Genomic DNA, 18950 nt, shown 5'->3' on the forward strand with positions numbered 1-18950 from the left:
CGTTCCAGGAGACAATCGCCGTTCAACTCCACCCTGCAGTTCGGGTGTTGCCCTGGCCGACAGCTTCTGCCCTTGGTTTCCCCTTCTTAAAAATCGAGGTGCAGGCAGGCTGCACTCAGGCGGATGAGACACTTGCACTTGGTGGAGGGAGGGGATTGAAAAGAGAGGGAAGGCTGAGAAATCACGCTTCTCAAGGCTCGGGGAAAACACCGCGGGAAGCAAGTCCGCACAGACCTTAGCAGCAGCGCGCCAGAGTCCCGGTCCCTGGAAGCCCCCGCCAAGCAAGAAGACCGCTGGCCGGCTCCGCCGTGCCCCGCAGGACCTAACCGCAGCTGCCCCGAGCCCGCTCTGCAGGCCGGCACAGCTGCAGCCGCTCGGCGCACGGGGCGGGGCCGGAGGCGGGGCCGAGGCCGGGGCGGGGCCGCGCCGGGCGGGCGCGCGGGAGGCGCGGAGGGAGGGTGTCGCGCCGAGGGAAGCGGACCGCGGCGGAGGGAGGGGAGGCCGAGTCCTGGAAGCGGAGCTCCGCGCTGGGACTGGTTCCTTCGCAGCCATTTTCTGTCCAACCAAACAGCCGATTGGAGACGGGAGCCAACCAGGGCTGCATTGGAGGTTTGTGTCTCGCTTCGGCCAATGATCGCTCCTAAACCGACTCCACTTTAGCTCGAATGAAATGTCCGTCTCCTCCCGGCGCCGTCCCCGCCGCCAACGCCGCCACGGCCGGGGGCACTCGCCTCCCTCTCGCCCGCCCTCGCGCCCGGGCCGGAGCCGGGGCCGGGCGGGCGCCTGTGAGGCCTGTCCCGCTGCGGGCCTGGCCGAGGAGCGAGCGCGGGGCCGCTGCGCGGCTCTTTGTGCGCGGGGCCGAGGAGCGGCGGGACGCGGGCCAGGCCGCCCCCTGCTCGCAGCCGCCGCAGACCTCCGGGCTCGAGGCCGAGGAGGGGACGCCAGGGCACCGTCGGGCCCCGCTTTCGGCGGCGTCCCGGCCGGCTCCATTTTGTGCGGAGAGCCGGCCGGGGGGGCGGGGGGACGCAGCCAGGACCTCCGGCCCCGATCCTGACCCCTGGGCCTGGCCGCCGTGCGGGGGTCCCCGGGGAGCGCCCCCCTTCCGCCCGCCGGTCCACGGGGGCACGGCGGGGCCGGGCCGCTTTGTCTGCCCCGGCACCCCGGGCGCCGCGCGGCGGGCGGGTGTTGGGCGCGGGCCCGGGCCCGGGCCGGGCGAGTCGGGGGGATGCGCGCCAGGGCCGTCCGCGCCGCGCGGGCTGGACTGACAGGTCGGCCGGGCGGGCCGTGGGGCCGGGGCCAGCCCGCGCACCTTCGTGGGGAGGAAGCGAGGTCCCCGGGAGGAAGGAATGGATTTGGTTTCCCTGCAGTCTGGCTTGCGCGTAAAGAATGCAGCCATCTGGCGGCTTGCGGTCCTTGGACTTGCCCCGAAGGTGGGAAGGAAGCCTTCCGGATTGGACTAAGGTTTTAATCTTGGGTGGGAGGCGGGGAGGATATGTCAGGCTTTAGGAGTAGTAGTCTCCGAGAACAAAGAATTAGAGGACCCACAAGTCGTAATCTCGACCAAAGTACTCTAATGAGATGATTTAAGCAAGGTTAGGTAGCGTATGACCTTTAAAAAAAATAGTATCCCACTAACCTGCATGGACTCCACGGTTTGTGCCACGAATCACTGGGATAGTTTCGGCTTTCTTCTATGGAAACTAATCAGCAATATAAAGTGATGAGGTAAACTGATCAATGTAAGTGGCATTAACAAATAGGGATTTTATTTGTAAAGTATTGAAAGTTTAACCCAAATACCTTAAAAGGCAATTATTCCTTCCTCACACTGCTGCTGTAGTTTTTAATTTAAGGATTATATTGATGCAAAACTCTGGTTTTGATGCCAAAGAATGGAGGGTGGAGGAAGGAAGGGTCTACTGCTTTTCTTGGATACAAATTTGCATTTCTTTAAACATTAAACAGATGTATGCATTCCCTTGAGCTTTCATATATATCATAACCTGCCTTTAAGAAAATATATACCATATGAGGTGATAGTGTTTTTCTTTGATATACCGAATTCAAATATATACCGACTCAACTATTTGGGTGATTGTGGTGAGGTGTGGCACCCCTTCCCCCAGCAAAAATACCTAAATATATACAGCTTCTATATTTTAAGGATTCTGAGGATTTTTTTTACCCCTCAGAGACACCCTTTAAAAAATAACACTTACAGCTACAAGGAAGGAATTTTTCGGGCAGCTTTGGGTTAGGAAGAGGACGATATTTGGAAAGAAATTAGAAATTCCTTTTAAGATTATAACACAGTGGACAATGTCAGCCAGTCTTTGCTGCCTGGACCCTTGTAATGGCATTTTAAAATTCAATTCAGTGGTTATAATTTTTTCTGCCATTTACTAGATTTCATGCTTGAATGCCTATCAGTATTTTTTTCTTCTTCTAAAAATTAACACTAAAAGGGTATGTTTTTGTCCCCCCACTCTCCATTTAATCGTTTCACTCAAGAAAAGGAAAAGCAAATGAGAAAGGGAGATTGTAACATTGTAATAGATGCTAGTTTATTCAGCTATTTATGCCTTAAGGTGAGAAGGAAGTTCTATTGAGATGCAATTTGAGTCCAAAATGGTGCCTTAAAATGATAAAGGTCTTAATTGTGGTGTTGTTCTCTGGGCAACATGTATCTTCTTCCCGCTATAATCTGAGATATTTAAAAGCATTATACTCTGAGGTAAATTTGTCTTGCCTTTTGAGCTTTTGGACTCTAAATCGCCCTCTAAAACAGTAAGAAAATCATCACCAAAAAATTAAGTTGATAAATGGGTTGTTCGTGTCTGGGTGTCGATATTTTAAATAGTTTAGATATGTTACATGATTTTTGGTCTCTTGCATATTACATAATTTGGTGTGTTGTGATGAATATTTATGATGAACATGACTAAATATAGGGTTATGTTGGAAAAGCAATACCTCCCCCCGATGGCATTAACTTTTTTGTAAGTTCTCCAAAATATATCTTCCAATGTAACAAACATTTATTGGGTGCTTGCTTTTTGCACCATTTTTTAGCCATGCACTCCATTAAATACGAATAGTAGGTAAAATTATATATGCCTTTTTAAATTTTACTAGGAAGAAAGCCTATAGGCTAACTTTTTTACTACTAATAGATGTTTATCTTCTAGGTTGGAATTGGGCAGAGATTAGACACCTCTTTAGGCAGGTGTTCTTGAGTACCACTGACAACACGGTTCTCAAAGTATTTCATGACAGTAAGTATGTTTTATCATTTTGGTTGTTAATTTGATTTGAACTGTAATTAGCTGGAAACAAAATTGTAGCTGATTTATATTGGAGATTCCTGATAGAATGAATGGCTTTCAAGGCCAGACAGTACCTCTCCTCATTCCTGTTGCTTTCTTCTTTTTAGGGACTTGCATATATTAAGTGTTTCCTCTGGGTCCTTAAGAGTTGTCCAGGCTACAGGGTAAAAAGCTGTCCCAGCTCTCAAGAGGCTCTGTTTAGCTGGTAGGGCTTTAGTCAAATTGAATACTTAGAGGCAAGTTATGTGTGGAACAGAAAATGCTGGTTCTAAGGGTAGCACAAGTGAAAAGAGAGGTGTGGTGGGCTTGGTAGTTGGGAATGTCATGGAGGGAGCCTGCAGGGTTCCAACTGAGCCTTGAAGGCTGAGTGGGATTGGATAGGTGCAGGCTGTCACCAGAAGCAAAAGCCTGAAGTTAGGGGTGAGTGACTTATGTTTAGTGGCTGGGCAGTAGATCTGCATGGTCCAGGTGGGGATTTCACAGGATAATCCAGTGAAGAGATACCACGTGACCTGTCTGGATACTTAATCTTGAATCTGATACTACATCTGTAACATCAGGCATGTCACAACTTCCTTGAGACATGATTGCCTCACTCCTAAAGCAAAAGAACAAAAACAAAAGAACCTAGTGGTCCCTAAATAAGGTTTTTTTAAAAAAAATCAGCCCTGAAGATAGAGTTGGAAACCAGTTTAGTTCGATTAAGTAGGGGAACCTCTCATGTAAAGCCATGAAATGGTTTGGATTTGATGCGGAAGACTTTTAGAACCATTATAGGTTCAAGAGGTATAGAAGCAATGTTTCAGTGAGATTGGTCTTAAAACTACATGTACCTAGGTAGGTTGGATAGTAATCCAGTGGAAATAGAAAAGGAAGGGCATATCCAGAAAACATTTAAACAGAATAGGCAGATCTTGGAGGAGATGGAAGAACCTAAGATGACACTGGTATAATTAGCCTGGAAGAGTAGAGAGATGGCATTATTAACAATGGAATTGCAACAGTTCAGAAGGAGTTCTTATCCATTGCCTCCTTGCAGGGGATGGGGGAGGTGAATTTCATTTTCCAGTATCTTAAGTTTGCAGTGGTGGGATATCAGACATATTCTACAGGCCTGGCTTGCTTGAGTGGCAGTCATGATATAGTTGTAGATGTAGGACTTATGAGCATAGAAATGATATTTAATGAGTTTATTAAGAAAGTAAGGGAAGAAAGAGAAAACGATTGTTGGTTAAAACTAACAAGTAGGATGTGGGAAGGAAAGAATATTGCTTTGGAAATCAAGGGAGAAGAGAATTCCAAGCGTAAATGTGGGGTCAGCAGTGGCCAGCACTACAAAGAACAGTCAAGGGCTTCCCTGGTGGCGCAGTGGTTGAGAGTCCGCCTGCCGATGCAGGGGATACGGGTTCGTGCCCCGGTCTGGGAAGATCCCACATGCCGCGGAGAGGCTGGGCCCGTGAGCCATGGCCGCTGGGCCTGTGCGTCCGGAGCCTGTGCTCCGCAATGGGGGAGGCCACAACAGTGAGAGGCCCGCGTACAGCAAAAAACAAAACAAAACAAAACAAAACAAAACAAAAAAAGAACAGTCAAGTAGGTTGAAGGCAAGATCTTTGGCAACTTTTGAGAGCAGTTTCGGGATCATGTTGGGATGGAAAAGCACATGTCACAGAGTTTCAATAGGACTGAAGAGGTGTGTAAGGACTGTCAGGGTGAGGGTGAGCCAGACAGAGTGTGGAGCAGAATTAAGGTTGTATGTGTCTATATGTACTTGGTGTGTTTAATAAGGGAGACTAAGCATGTTTAAGGAAGAATGAAGAAGCTGGTACTAGAGATGAGGAATCTTTGTATTATTTCTTATCCTCAATGAGATAAAAAGGAATTTGATCCATAGAACAGGAGAAAAGGGGTCATGTAAGAGAGAAAACTTTTTATGCCTGGGAAGAATATGAGAACTGTATTTGAAGGGACAGTAATAATACTAGGGTACCTTTGCTGAGTTCTTACTGTGTATCCTGCACTTTGCTAAGTGCTTTTTATACAATACCTTCACTTCTCATAGTGATTTCATTTTGAAAATGGGGAAGTTAATATTGTCCTTGCTTGAGAAGCATCTTTGAAGGTTTTTAATATACAATCAGTAGACTCAGAATTTAGAGGACAAATTAAAGACGTAGGCTTAAGGACTATTTGAAAAACTATCAGGAACAAATACTATAAAGTACTTCGCATCTGAGACTCTGGACCTCGGTCTCAGTTAGGTTGCCACCTTTGGTAAGTCATTAGCTTCACATAACCTCAATTTTCTCACCTGCTTCATGGGGTCATGAACATTGCATAAGGTATTTAGAAAGTGCTCAAAAATGTTAAACAGATTAAAGAGGGCACTCACTACTTATCGCATTTGTGCAACAGATTATTAGTATAGTTAAGATACCGCTACATCAAAAAATTATAGAATAAAATTTACTAGCTTAGACAGCTGACCATTTATTTCACATAATATTTTAGAGAACAATATTATCAGTTAAACTACTTAGAATAGTCAATAAAGTTAATTTAATGGGATTTAACTACTCTTTGTCCATATTTCTTAGTTCCCTTGGATCTAATGACTGATCATTTTACCCATTCTCGTCCGTATCCTACATGCTCTTTCCTCTTTGTTTTCTGGATGGAATTCAACACTTTAGGGTCTCTGTTCTTACCAGGCTTGTAAGTATCACAGCTGGACATACTGATTCCACTAAACATTTATGGTCACCGACTTCAGCTAGGCTCTTTGCATCCTCCTAGCACTCCTGTTCCCTTCCTTTTGCATTCTCTGGGGAAAGCCATCTGTCTCCCCAGCTGTAAGAATCCCAGCATTATCCTTGGTTCTTCCTCCAGCTCTTATTCAGTCAGCCACCAAGTCTGTTGATTTTACCAACGAAAAAGCTCTGTAGTCTCTGCTTCTGCTGTCCAGTGCTGCTGTCCTGCTGATACTGGGAATGTTCATCATCTTTCCTGAACTCATGCCCTAAATGCAGCATAATAGTCCTTACTGGACTTCTGCCCCCATTCTTGCTCCCCTCCAGTTCACTTTCTACACTGGACTGTAGCCAGAGTGATGTTTTTAAAAAGAAATCTGATTTGCATTCTTCTGCTAAAACTCTTCTTCCACAAGATACTGCTTGATCCAGCCTCTACTTAGCTCATTCCAGTCCACCAGTACTGTTTCTCAGTTTCCTTTGCCTGGAACATTCTTGTCCCATCTTTCTTTGACTGATTGCTGTTCATCTTTCAGTCTCAGTTTAAACGTCATTTTCTTAAGACGGCCTTCCTTGACTCTTTTAGACTAGTGAGGTCCCTTATGGAATAAGCTCCCAAAGCATATAACAAAACATCTTTATTTTCCTTAGCACTGGGCACTAGCAATTAGTTAATTATTTGTCATTATTTAATAACTATATATAACATTTACTGAGTACTCCTATCGTACTATGGTAGGTCTTTACATGGTAAGTACTATTCTCGTCCCACTTGCCAGTAAGTAGCAGGGAATTCAAACCAGGTGATCTGATTCTAGAGCTTGTGCCTTGGAAATACTAATAGGCTGTGCTCCCCACCCCGTCCCCCTGACCCCAGTTTACGTAACATTTGTCTTCTCTGCAAGATGAGGACAGAGACCTTGTCTTTGTTGTTGACCTGTGACGTTGTCGGCACATAGCACAGACTTGATAAATACAGGGTGCTTACTCGGTAAATATTTGTTCACTGGCTTACAATCTACAGTCTATTTTGTAAATTTTAATAGGAAGTTTTAGACCTAGAAAAAGCCTTTGGGATGTATCTAGCAAGTTACCCACCTCGTTTCTTATATATATATATAGGAGGATAGCTAGCATATTGTAAGCATCAAAGATGAGGCTAGCTTGTTGAATGGAAGATTCTAAGAGCCTTGGGGATTCCAAGACGGGAACACTGATTTTTGGCTTACAGAATAGGGTAAATCAGAAAGATTTCAGGAGGATGGGTGAACACTGGGATTAAAGTATGGGGCAGGATTTTAATGGTAGAAAGATAGAAGAGAGGAAGACAGGAGTTGTGAAATGACAGAAAAGCCAAAACTTGCAGAATACAGCTAAGCAGATGACATGTGGCTTATCTTCAAAGGAGGGAGAGTGAGATCTGACATCTCCTGAGTACACTATGTGCCAAACTGTGTCCTTAGCAGGTTTCTAGTCTTTATTTAATTCCAACAACTCTATGAAATACTTTCAGAAGTAATTTTTAGAAGACTGAGGTTTAGAGGCTAACGTTCTTAATCCAGGTGATAATCTTGCTGCTAATTCCAGTGTATGACAAGATAATGTGAGTTAAACTTTTTGCTTTTAATACTTTTTTTACATTATATTTATAAATTAATCTCTCAGATCATGGTTATTACAACAGGGTCTTGCTCATCAGCTAATTTAAAAAGACCCGGGCTATCCTGTGGACATTGATTTAGCAAAGGATTTCTGTAACTGCCTCCAACCCCCCTTCCCAAAAAAACAAACTGTATTTGTTTCTTAGTTGTAGGCTTTTAACCACTTTGGTCCTGTCTCCTGCACCTTGATCTCCCCTAGGGCATTGTAAAAACCAATCCATTCACAGCTATCCTAATTGACCTCTCTTTCATGGCTAATAAATCCATCATATCTATTAAAGACAACTCTCCTAGTATCTTTATAGCATTTTAGGATCAAAATAGCATTTTATATTTGGAAAATGCTTCATACATATATTAGCTGTTTAAGATGGGGGAGGTGAAATTATTATTTCCATTTTATATAGAAATACATTTAACCGGTAGGGATGCTTGTTTTCAGGGATCAATAAGAGAGTCTAAATCAGAGCTCACTGACTGTTGTTTACCTTCCCTTAGAGGGCACTAAGAAGCATTATAAATAGGTACCCTGTACTTTCACAAATTATTAAAAGTAAGTGAATTCTGTTCTCTACCCCCTTAAAACAGCTATATAAATTATGGAAATGTATCTGTATTTGCAATTAAATTAGATACCACAGTCAACAGATGCATCAAAGAAATGCCATTTTATTGAAGACTTGGAAACTAGCCTGGTATTTTAGTATTAGATAAAAATCCAACAGAGATGGAAAGGAAGAGGTGTTACATAAGGACTCAAATATTGCAGTTAATAACATTAAGTTTGTGCTGGGTCCTGAGCCTCGATAAACATTTAGGATCAACTGTCTCTTCTTGATTTGGCCTGAAAGCATATGTAAATTACACTTAATTTTTGCTATGCTTTTTATTCAGATAATGCATTCAAAAATTTTCCATCCACAATTAGCCAGTCCCTTATTGTTTTGAATAGTATTATTTGCAAAGCAGAAAGACTTCCAGGATTTGCCATGTTGGAATGGAGACAGTTCAAGGCTTATGGGTCCCCCCCACCCCTCCCAGATTTTCCCTCTTAGAAATCATTTACCTCTGAGTAAAATTAAGCAGGGTTTTATTTTTATTTTGGCCCTGCCGCGTGGCTTCAGGGAATCTCAGTTCCCTAAACCACAGCAGTGAAAGCGTGAAATCCTAACCACTAGACCACCAGGGAACTCCTGGGGTTCTTTTAAAATAGTCATTTTAACTCTCATTTTTGTCTGTGGTTATCACTTTCCTATTTTTATATGCAGATCTCCAATCTCCCTGACCCCTCCTTTTCTTTTTTCCTTAATGAGTCAAAAGTCTGAGGGTGGAAGAAGAGAAAATTAACCTTTGACTGGAATTAGGGGTGATGAGCTTGTTCAAAATGTGGGTGTACTTTTGGGTTGCATGGGTACAGAATTGTGCGAGGAATCCATATGCTTCTTATACCAAGCAACAGTTTAAACCAGGATATTGTCTTGTGGAACTTCTGTGAGATAGCAAAGAAAGTTTGCCGCGAGAGCAAAAAAGTTCGTGTAGGAATATCTGGCTTTAGCAGGAGAGCTGAACAGGCTGGATATATCCAGGTGGCTAACTACTAAGCTGATTTTGGCTTTGCTTGCCATTACAGAGATAAATTAGGTTGTAAATCAGGGTTGCCTGTACTATATTTGATGATTATGCAATTGAAAAGAAAGACGTGTGTGTTTTAAATTCATTTCCTTGTTTTGTTTCCCTGTTGGTCTTAGGCTTATCACTTAATAGAGGGTGAATAGGGAATCTTGAATCATTGGCAAATTATCAAAAAGTTTCCAAATCAAGAAATATGTTTTCTTTTAGTAAGCTTAAGGCTATGAAAAATGTAACTGACTCATCCTATGACAGTTTATGAGCACTGAATCATTTATGTAGTTTTTAGACAAGTTTTATTGAAGATTATTGAAAGCTTTTTTTCCTCATAGATGGATGGTGACAGTTCCACCACAGATGCTTCTCAACTAGGAATTTCTGCAGACTATATTGGAGGAAGTCATTATGTTATACAGCCTCATGATGGTAAGAAAGCCACAATTAGAAACAAATTCACAAGTAGGAACAAATTAGAAAGTGGAAATGTTATTGATGTGATGTTCTAGGTTACTTTTGCCTTTACAGGAAAATTAGCCCTCTTGTGTCACAGTTCAGTGATAGTCTAAAACGGTATACTTTGCTATTTTTATTAGAAATAGTCTTCAAAAGAATGACGGGTTTTAGAAAATCATTCTATAAAAGTATGCCTTTTTAAAGCTGGTACGGTTTCTTTAATGATTTGTTATTGATTTCCTACTTAAGTATTAAATATGGCGAATTCTTACTCAGTTGATAAACTGAGTAGTTCTTTAGAGGGTGGTTGCTAGCTATTATATTTCTAGTACTTATAAACAGACTTAGTTTCGATTTTTATTCAATATTAAGTTTTAACTATGTAGTAGAATGGCAGCATTATGTTGGCCTATCAAATAATTTGCTTTTGTGGCATTCTGATGTGTAAGATTAAAAAACACTAAGATCCATTTTTGTAGAAGGCAGTTGGGGGTAGGTGATTATTTATTCCATCCTAAAACAGATATTCAAACAAGTTAATTTTGATAACGTCATTTTAAACATGTAAAAATGTAAACTGAATCAACTTAGGTACCTTTCTTATTTAATACATATATTAATAAAAGAGTGGGAAGTTTACTTACAAGATACTGCATTTAATCATAAAAGGATATTATTTGTACTATGAAAGCTTCAGTTATATCTAAAAATTTACTTTCTGTAAGAACATTGGATTACTGCTATAGCTTTGTTCATAAACTATTCCTACATTAGTGGTAATCCAATTGGGTTAGTAATATTCAAGTCCAGTTTTTCCATTCTGTATAAACTTGGCATTGGATAAACACACACCCTTTTAATCTTGTTACATGCATGGAGCCATAGATCACAGTCTCTTCTATTTTATAGCTAAGTTATGTAACATAACTTATGAGCACCTCCTCTGTTGGAGGTGTTGTACCAAGTCCTAGGAAGGACACAAAGCTGATCCCTGACCTCAGGTAGCAAAAATCTAGGAGGAGAATGAGAAATAAGGATTATAAAATGTGTTAGAGAAGAGACACAAAGAAGCACTTGTTTGAGATATTTTGTGAAAGGAGAGATCACTTCTGAAGGTGCTGTGGAGATGTATTTGAGCTTGTTGGAGAGTGGGTAGGTAGGATTTAGTAGGCAGAGTTGAGGATGAGTATTCTAGGCAGTGGGTTTGAAATTAATGAGGAGGCTCAGTTATGGCCCTGAGAAAATTGTGAAAAGAACTGCTGTCCTAAACCCTAAAAACGATTAGGAAATGAACCAGAATGTTTCTTATCTTAGATTGTTTGAGGTAGTCTTCTCTATCTTGAAGGAAAAATTATGAGAAGCTATAAACCTGTTATTTTTACTTAGATACTGAGGACAGCATGAATGATCATGAAGACACAAATGGTTCAAAAGAAAGTTTTAGAGAACAAGATATATATCTTCCAATTGCAAATGTTGCAAGGATAATGAAAAATGCCATACCACAAACGGGAAAGGTAATGCTGAGGAGAAATTTAACTGGGTTTTGTTTTTCACGGGTGGGGAGGGGGGAATGTAAAACTACATGAACACATATTTCATGAATATAGTGAGCTGTAGATTTCAGTCATTCAGCCTTTCAGCAAAACACACATCTCAGTTGTACACACTTGGTTGCTGAGCGGTGCTCCAGTTCCAGCTCTCTCGTGTCCCTCAGTGTTCCTGCTCCCCACTTGCTGGAAGCAGATGAAACAGAATTAAGAATTGTTTTAAAAATAGGTGCATTGTGGGCTTCCCTGGTGGCGCAGTGGTTGAGTGTCCACCTGCTGATGCAGGGGACACGGGTTCGTGCCCCGGTCCGGGAAGATCCCACATGCCGCGGAGTGGCTGGGCCCGTGAGCCATGGCCGCTGAGCCTGCGCGTCCGGAGCCTGTGCTCCGCAACGGGAGAGGCCACAACAGTGAGAGGCCCACGTACCGCAAAAAAAAAAAAAAAAAAAAAAAAAGGTGCATTGTCAGAACTATCAGGTTTTGGGCATATGAAGTTGTAACTTCCATAATGTTGCAGCAAAATTGGATCATGTTGGGCTGATGGATGTAGTAAGGATTTTCTCCCCAAATCTGTATGTTTGGAAACTTTCTCTATAATTATACATATTAACATACATTTAATTCAACTGGCATGATCTTTTAAAGTAGTTTTGTCTTTTGAGAGAAATAACTGTAAAAACAGTTACTTATAACAGCTTTTAAAAACTCATTGTCACTCTACTTATCACTTGGTCTGAACTAAAGTCCACACTTTGTATATTGTTTTGTATTGCATAATAAGCTTTCTTTTGTTTTATTGTAGCTTAGAAAATACTTATGAAAGTAATAAAGCTTACAAAGAAATACATTATTAAAATATATCACTAAGCCTAGAAGTTCCAATTTGAGTGGTCCTCCTTATGTTTTAAGGGGAAAAAAGCACAACTGCTGATAATTGCTTACTAGGCTAGGCCTGTGCTGCCTGGTACTGTGGCCACTAGCCACATGTGGTTATTGAGCACTTGAAATGTTGGCCGAATGAACTGAGATGTGCTGTAAATGTAAAACATACCCCAGATTTTGAAGGCTTAATATAAAAGGATAAAGAGATCTCAATTTTTAAAATGTTTTTTTAATTGAAGTATAGTTGATTTACAGTATTTAAAATCTTAATTTTAAAATGGATTCTGTGTTTAAAGGATAATATTCTGGATTTACTAGGTTAAGCAAAATATATTGAAATTAATTTCACCTTTTTTTTTTTTTTTTTTAGCATAGCTGCTGGAACATCTAAAGTTATGTATCCAGCTCAGGTTATATTATCTTTTTTTTTTTTTTTTTTTCTTTTTGCGGTATGTGGGCCTCTCACTGTTGTGGCCTCTCCCGTTGCGGAGCACAGGCTCCGGACGCGCAGGCTCAGCGGCCATGGCTCACGGGCCCAGCCGCTCCGCGGCATATGGGATCCTCCCAGACCGGGGCACGAACCCGTATCCCCTGCATTGGCAGGCGGACTTTTAACCACTGCGCCACCAGGGAGGCCCAGGTTATATTATCTTGTTTGACTGCATTTATGCAGTAACTCTTGTTACTTTTCACCAGGATGTAAAATTGGCATGGAGGTGAAAGACAGTATGTTTCAGCAAGGATTTTGTCATTCCTGTTAGAAGTGGCTTTGGAATTGCATGATTTAATCTATTAAGAGTTTCACTTTCAAACCCTAGACCACTAAGTGAAGAGTTGTTTTTATAATGAGATGGCAGGTGTGTGCTTCTTTTGGTAGGTTTTTTCATAAACTCAAAATGTATTCTGGACACTTTGTATCTTTATTAATAAAAATGTCACCAGATGTCATTATTTCACTCCCTTGTAAGCCTTACAGTGAATTTAGTGTTTAGTTTGTTTTTAAAAACTTTCTGGTGTCCTCATTGGTGGAAATGCCAGGGCAGAGAAGCGGTACCTAAGTCTAGCCCACAGTATATTCCAGACATAACAGGATTGATTTTCTTGGGGCACTTGGTTAGTAAGAGTTTTCATTTTTATGGGGTGGTAGGGTCACCCAGTAGTTGCTTTTATACCTAAATTCTATTTTCTGTGAACAGTTGTCAAGGCTTCTCTCATTTGTATTTGAGTTTTCAGTCTCACTCAATGAGGGTTGCAATTTTGATAGCATACTTTACGTCACTGTTAGCAGCATATATTTTGAAGATTAAAGGTTAACAGTCATAAACTGAAATTTATATTCTTCTGAATAGCCTTTTATTTTTGCAGGTTGTTAGGAAAGTGGTGGTTATATTCCCTGCAGATTTACCTATGATTTTTCTCTTCAGATTGCAAAAGATGCCAAAGAATGTGTTCAAGAATGTGTAAGTGAGTTCATCAGCTTTATAACATCTGAAGCAAGTGAAAGATGCCATCAAGAGAAACGGAAGACAATCAATGGAGAAGATATTCTCTTTGCCATGTCTACCTTAGGCTTCGACAGTTATGTAGAACCTCTGAAATTATACCTTCAGAAGTTCAGAGAGGTAAGTAAAGTGTCTCCCATTATGTTTTTAAGAAAATAAGATACACTATTCACTTTTAACTTTTTAAATGTATTATTCATTTCTCAGAAGAATGTAATCACTTATATTACTGAACTTAAATAGGAAGTCCTTTCTTTTTTCCTTTGTTTATTACTAATGACAGCATAGACTCTGGATTTAGACCACCTGGATGCTGAACTCTGTGACCCTGGGCAGACTATTTAAGTACTTTAGGCCTTGGTTTCCTGGTCTGTAAAGTGAGGCTAATAATAATAGTACCTACCTCACAGAGTTACTGAGAGGACTAAGTAAAATAATCCATGTACAGCCCTTGGCTTGGCACATACAGAGTGCTCGATAATGTTAGCCCATGCTGTTACTGTTACTAATTTAAAAGAGGTAGCATCTCAAAGCTTGGGGCCTTTTAGATAAGAAAAAGGGAATTATAACTATATCCTTTTCTTATTGTTGATTGAATTCTACATTTCCTATTTGGTTTTTCTTTGCATGTTGTATGAATTTTGTGAAAATGAATTGAGATCAGCATATTTATTTCTACACTCCAACTTGGGTGTCAGATCCACATTGCTTTCAAAGTACTTTCTTAATGTCTCTAGTGTTAGAATCCCATTAAATTAGTGATATCTGCACAGAATGACTAAAGTAGGAAGAGAATGTGTAAATTCTTTACAGAACTTTTCCAAGTCTTCAGCATCATTAGAACCTGAGAGTGGACAGAAACTTAGAGGTCTTTGATCCAAACTGTAATTTTGATTTAGGAATTTTAAACTCCAAACTGGCTGCTATAGTGCTGGCTGAGAGCTGCATGTATAATTAAATGATAACTTGGGTATAACTGATTCACTTTGTTATAAAGCAGAAACTAATTTAAAAAAATGATAACTTGGATCACTTGTAGTAGATCTGCAAGCTGGGTATTTACAGTTTTTGCAGACTACTTCATCTGTAAATAGACTTCTCTTTCCCTTTTGATATAGTGTGGAATAACTTTATTTTTACTCATAAATATTTTAGATTTTCTAGGTCATTACTAACACTGTCTTGTGATGACTACTGCATACATAACAGCATTTTGAAGGACCTTTCCATATGTTATTAACCAGAAGCATTAATAAATACTCTGTATTTTGTAATAATAGAAGCTCCTAATTTTAGGAAATAAGTAAGCATTTTCATTTAGGAAACAGGTTGTTGTTGTTGTTGTTGTTCCGAATACAGTGATTACTTGTTTGATATCCCTTCCTCAGGCTATGAAAGGAGAGAAAGGAATTGGTGGAGCAGTCACAGCTACAGATGGACTAAGTGAAGAGCTTACAGAGGAGGCATTTAGTAAGCAGTGTTATGATACGTTTATGCAGCTACATTCGTTTTTACGAGTCATGTAGATTGTTGGCAGTGATTAATTCTACATGTCTGTAGTAGAACTTTTGGAATATTAGCACTGAGTGTTTTTTTTTTTTTTTTTTTTTTTTTTTTTTTTTTTTTTTTGCGGTATGCGGGCCTCTCACTGTTGTGGCCTCCCCCGTTGCGGAGCACAGGCTCCGGACGCGCAGGCTCCGGACGCGCAGGCTCAGCGGCCACGGCTCACGGGCCCAGCCGCTCCGCGGCATATGGGATCCTCCCAGACCGGGGCACGAACCCGTATCCCCTGCATCGGCAGGCGGACTCTCAACCACTTGCGCCACCAGGGAGGCCCAGCACTGAGTGTTTTGACATAACACTGTTTTGAATAGTTCTTACTAGTTCATGCCCTTATATTTGAAGTTGGTGAGGGATAAGCATATAAATTTTAATTCTGCAGAGATTATAATCTTTTACCAATAGTTCTAATGGATTTCCATAGTCCCTAGTTTTTGGTTTAAGATTCACATGAGAGGAGTATTGAGAATTGTTGTTTATAATATAAAATCTTATGATTTAAATAAAATTGAACTGAAGGTTTCTTAAAAATTGTGTGTCATATTGGTGAAATAAAAGGTCTATGGTGATTATGTTTCTCATATAAAATTTATATGTATATATATTTCTCATATTTAAAATATATGCTGCTTAGTTAGGTAATTGTTGCTCCCAACCAGGCCTCACAGTGTAGGTCTACTTACGAGTCAAACTCCATCCAGTCTTTTATGCCCATGGGCAATTAATTAGCAAAAGTACACTTCAGAAAACTGAAAAATGCTATAGGAAAAACATGTGCGTTTTTAGGGAACTTTTTTTAAATGGAAAAATCACACAACCTTAAGGTTCAGGTCAAGAAAGCAGATGCAATTCTTTTCCTCCTTTAACTTTTTTTTTTGTCTTTTAGCTAACCAGTTACCAGCTGGCTTAATAACTGCAGATGGTCAGCAACAAAATGTTATGGTTTACACAACATCATATCAACAGGTACAGTACCTTCTTTCTATTAATATTTTAAATAATTTAAAAGATTATATTCATTAATTTTTTTTAATCACAGGTAGTTAATGTCAACACATTATTATTAAGAATCTGATAAATGTTGTTAAAAATTGTTTTCTCAAAATATATAACTGTGTATAGTATTCTCTAACAGTTACAGATATGTACACAGATGTTCATACAGTTCACCCTTCATATCCACGGGTTCCACACCCATGGATTCAACCAACCACATGGATCATGTTTCCGATCTGTGGTTTGTGGTTGGTTGAATCTGCAGATGGAATTTGCAGATGCAGAACCCATGGATACTGAAGGCCGATTAAAGGACTTGAGCATCTGTGCATTTTGGCATCCACAGGGCATTTTGGAACCAATCCCCCATGGATATTGAGGGGATGAATGTATTTGCATAGATTTCTATAAAGATACATAAGAAATTATTGAAGTAGCTCCTTAGGTAGAGAGAATGGAGATTTGGGGTGGGAACTAGACTAATTTTTCATTGTCTGTTGTTTTTACTCTTTGAATGTTTATAATATACAGGAAACTATTTTTTCTTTAATTCTGCTCAATTTAAATTTTCAAATCTTAGATTTCTGGTGTTCAACAAATTCAGTTTTCATGATCTGAAGAGATGATGGACTGGAGAGTGTAGAGAACTGAGTCTGTATGATTCCAGAACAGAGACATTAGAAGGAGCTGACTGGTGAAAAGATGTCTCTTTGTATATTAAATAGTTGTAATGTAGCTTCCCAATGCTTGACTAATTGAGGTGTTAATTCTGACTTGAGAATCTTTTTCATGAATGATTTTAAAGAAAAATTTGGATTTTAAAGGTATTAAAATATTTTTGTTTTGTACAAGAGTTTGTTGCTCTGTATGACTCCTGTATGCATTGTATATTGCAGTTTATTACTGTCAGAGATTTGTAGACAGTTTCTTATTTTCATATTGAATCATGTTACTTTTGTAATAATTCAAGTAAGCAGCTGGGTTAATTCATGATGTTTGCCCTTTTAATAAAAAATAAGGGTAGAGTTCATTTTGAATGCAAGTTGCCTTTATTATAAATTTGAGTTTGTCTTGGTTATATAATACTTTGCATGATAACCTAGCTAGATTTTTAGCATTTGCCATATTTATTAACTTTTTTGTAAAACATTCATAGCTTAAGCAGCACCATTTTTAAAAAAATGTAATTGAGAAATTAAGTGTGAATGCAGAAGCAAATATTGTCGGCCCTATTTAAGTTGGTGCCCGTTAACAGTGTTTACACTGTTCATTGTGCCTGTTAAGATAGTTTTAGTTTATTGGAGCTTTTGTTAAGACTAGATTTGTTTTTGAGTTACATTATTATGAGTGTTGGAATTCATTTAAGTTTAATGTAGTCCTAGTGCTCTTGAAATGGTGCCCCTTTCATTTTGTATATGATTTTTCCAAAGGCATATCTTCAAATACTATATAGTATCCTCTTCCAGAAGAGGAATTTCATAGTCTGATGGTAAATGTCCTCATTTTACCTTTTAAATTGAAATGTCAAGTTTCCTATTATGCTATGGGAACCAAGAAATGTCAGACATCATTGTGTGTATACAGAGCTTTTTTGCATGGGTGAGTGAATGAAGTGAAGAACAGAATTAGTGCTGTGAATGGTGCGAAAGAGGAACTGCTGGCTTCTAGTGTGCTGTCTTGATCTTTGCAATAAACTAAATTTAGATAATGTAACTTTGTATAATTTACTAGTATTGTACTTGGGTTGTTCCTTTTTTAAAGTGAGGATTTGTATTTTCTCATCTATTCTTTTTGGTGATAATTGAGTCTTTTTTTTTTTTTTTTTTTAAATCAACAATTGCTCTTGTATAGTTTGCCTGAAAGGCACTTTGAGTGAATATCATCTTGGAAGGACACTCAAATTTATAAGGGAGAAGCATTTCTTAGATACAGGCTGGACAGAAACATTTACTTCGCCAGAAGGAGCTTTTGCGGGCACAACTGGGATAATCTGAAGTTAATAACTCCCTCACTACCTTCCCATTTAAAAAATAATCTTCGGGCTTCCCTGGTGGCGCAGTGGTTGAGAGTCCGCCTGCCGATGCAGGGGACACGGGTTCGTGCCCCGGTCTGGGAAGATCCCACATGCCACGGAGCAGCAGGGCCCGTGAGCCACGGCAGCTGAGCCTGTGCGTCCGGAGCCTGTGCTCCGCAACCGGAGAGGCCACAACGGTGAGGAGCCCACGTACTGCAAAAAAATAAAAAAATAAAAAAATAAAAAATAAAAATAAAAAATAAAAAATAATCTTCGGGGCTTCCCTGGTGGCGCAGTGGTTGAGAGTCCGCCTGCCGATGCAGGGGACATGGGTTCGTGCCCCGGTCCAGGAAGATCCCACATGCCGCAGAGCGGCTGGGCCCATGAGCCATGGCCGCGGGGCCTGCGCGTCCGGAGCCTGTGCTCCGCAACGGGAGAGGCCACAACAGTGAGAGGCCCGCGTACAGCAAAAAAAAAAAAATAATAATCTTCATTACAGAAAATTCAAATGGGCAAAAAAGGGTGGTTAAGCAAAACCAACCATCATCCTACTATGTTAAAAACAACCAATGTTAATATTTTCGTAAATATGATTTGTCCTTTTACTTTGCTAAATATGTATATTTTTAT

General features: G+C 40.2%; 1 protein-coding gene across 5 annotated transcripts; it reads left to right on the forward strand.

Moving 5' to 3' along the window:
• Positions 1-476: 476 nt before the first annotated feature.
• Positions 477-18091, forward strand: NFYB (nuclear transcription factor Y subunit beta). Of its 5 annotated transcripts, none has more exons than XM_060112229.1 (8): positions 477-609; positions 3174-3275; positions 9696-9789; positions 11203-11333; positions 13673-13870; positions 15139-15220; positions 16197-16276; positions 16887-18091. In XM_060112229.1, exons 2-8 carry the CDS (start codon positions 3270-3272, stop codon positions 16917-16919), a joined length of 624 nt encoding a protein of 207 aa, XP_059968212.1. In that variant the 5' UTR covers positions 477-609; positions 3174-3269; the 3' UTR covers positions 16920-18091. The 5 variants fall into 5 exon arrangements, with proteins under 5 accessions (XP_059968212.1, XP_059968210.1, XP_059968208.1 ...); XM_060112227.1 differs by having other exon boundaries at positions 3189-3275; XM_060112225.1 differs by lacking the exon at positions 477-609 and adding an exon at positions 1227-1739 and having other exon boundaries at positions 3189-3275.
• The last annotated feature ends 859 nt before the right edge of the window (positions 18092-18950 follow it).

Source organism: Mesoplodon densirostris, chromosome 11, assembly GCF_025265405.1.
Source record: "Mesoplodon densirostris isolate mMesDen1 chromosome 11, mMesDen1 primary haplotype, whole genome shotgun sequence".
In the NCBI taxonomy this organism is placed as follows: Eukaryota; Metazoa; Chordata; class Mammalia; order Artiodactyla; family Ziphiidae; genus Mesoplodon; species Mesoplodon densirostris.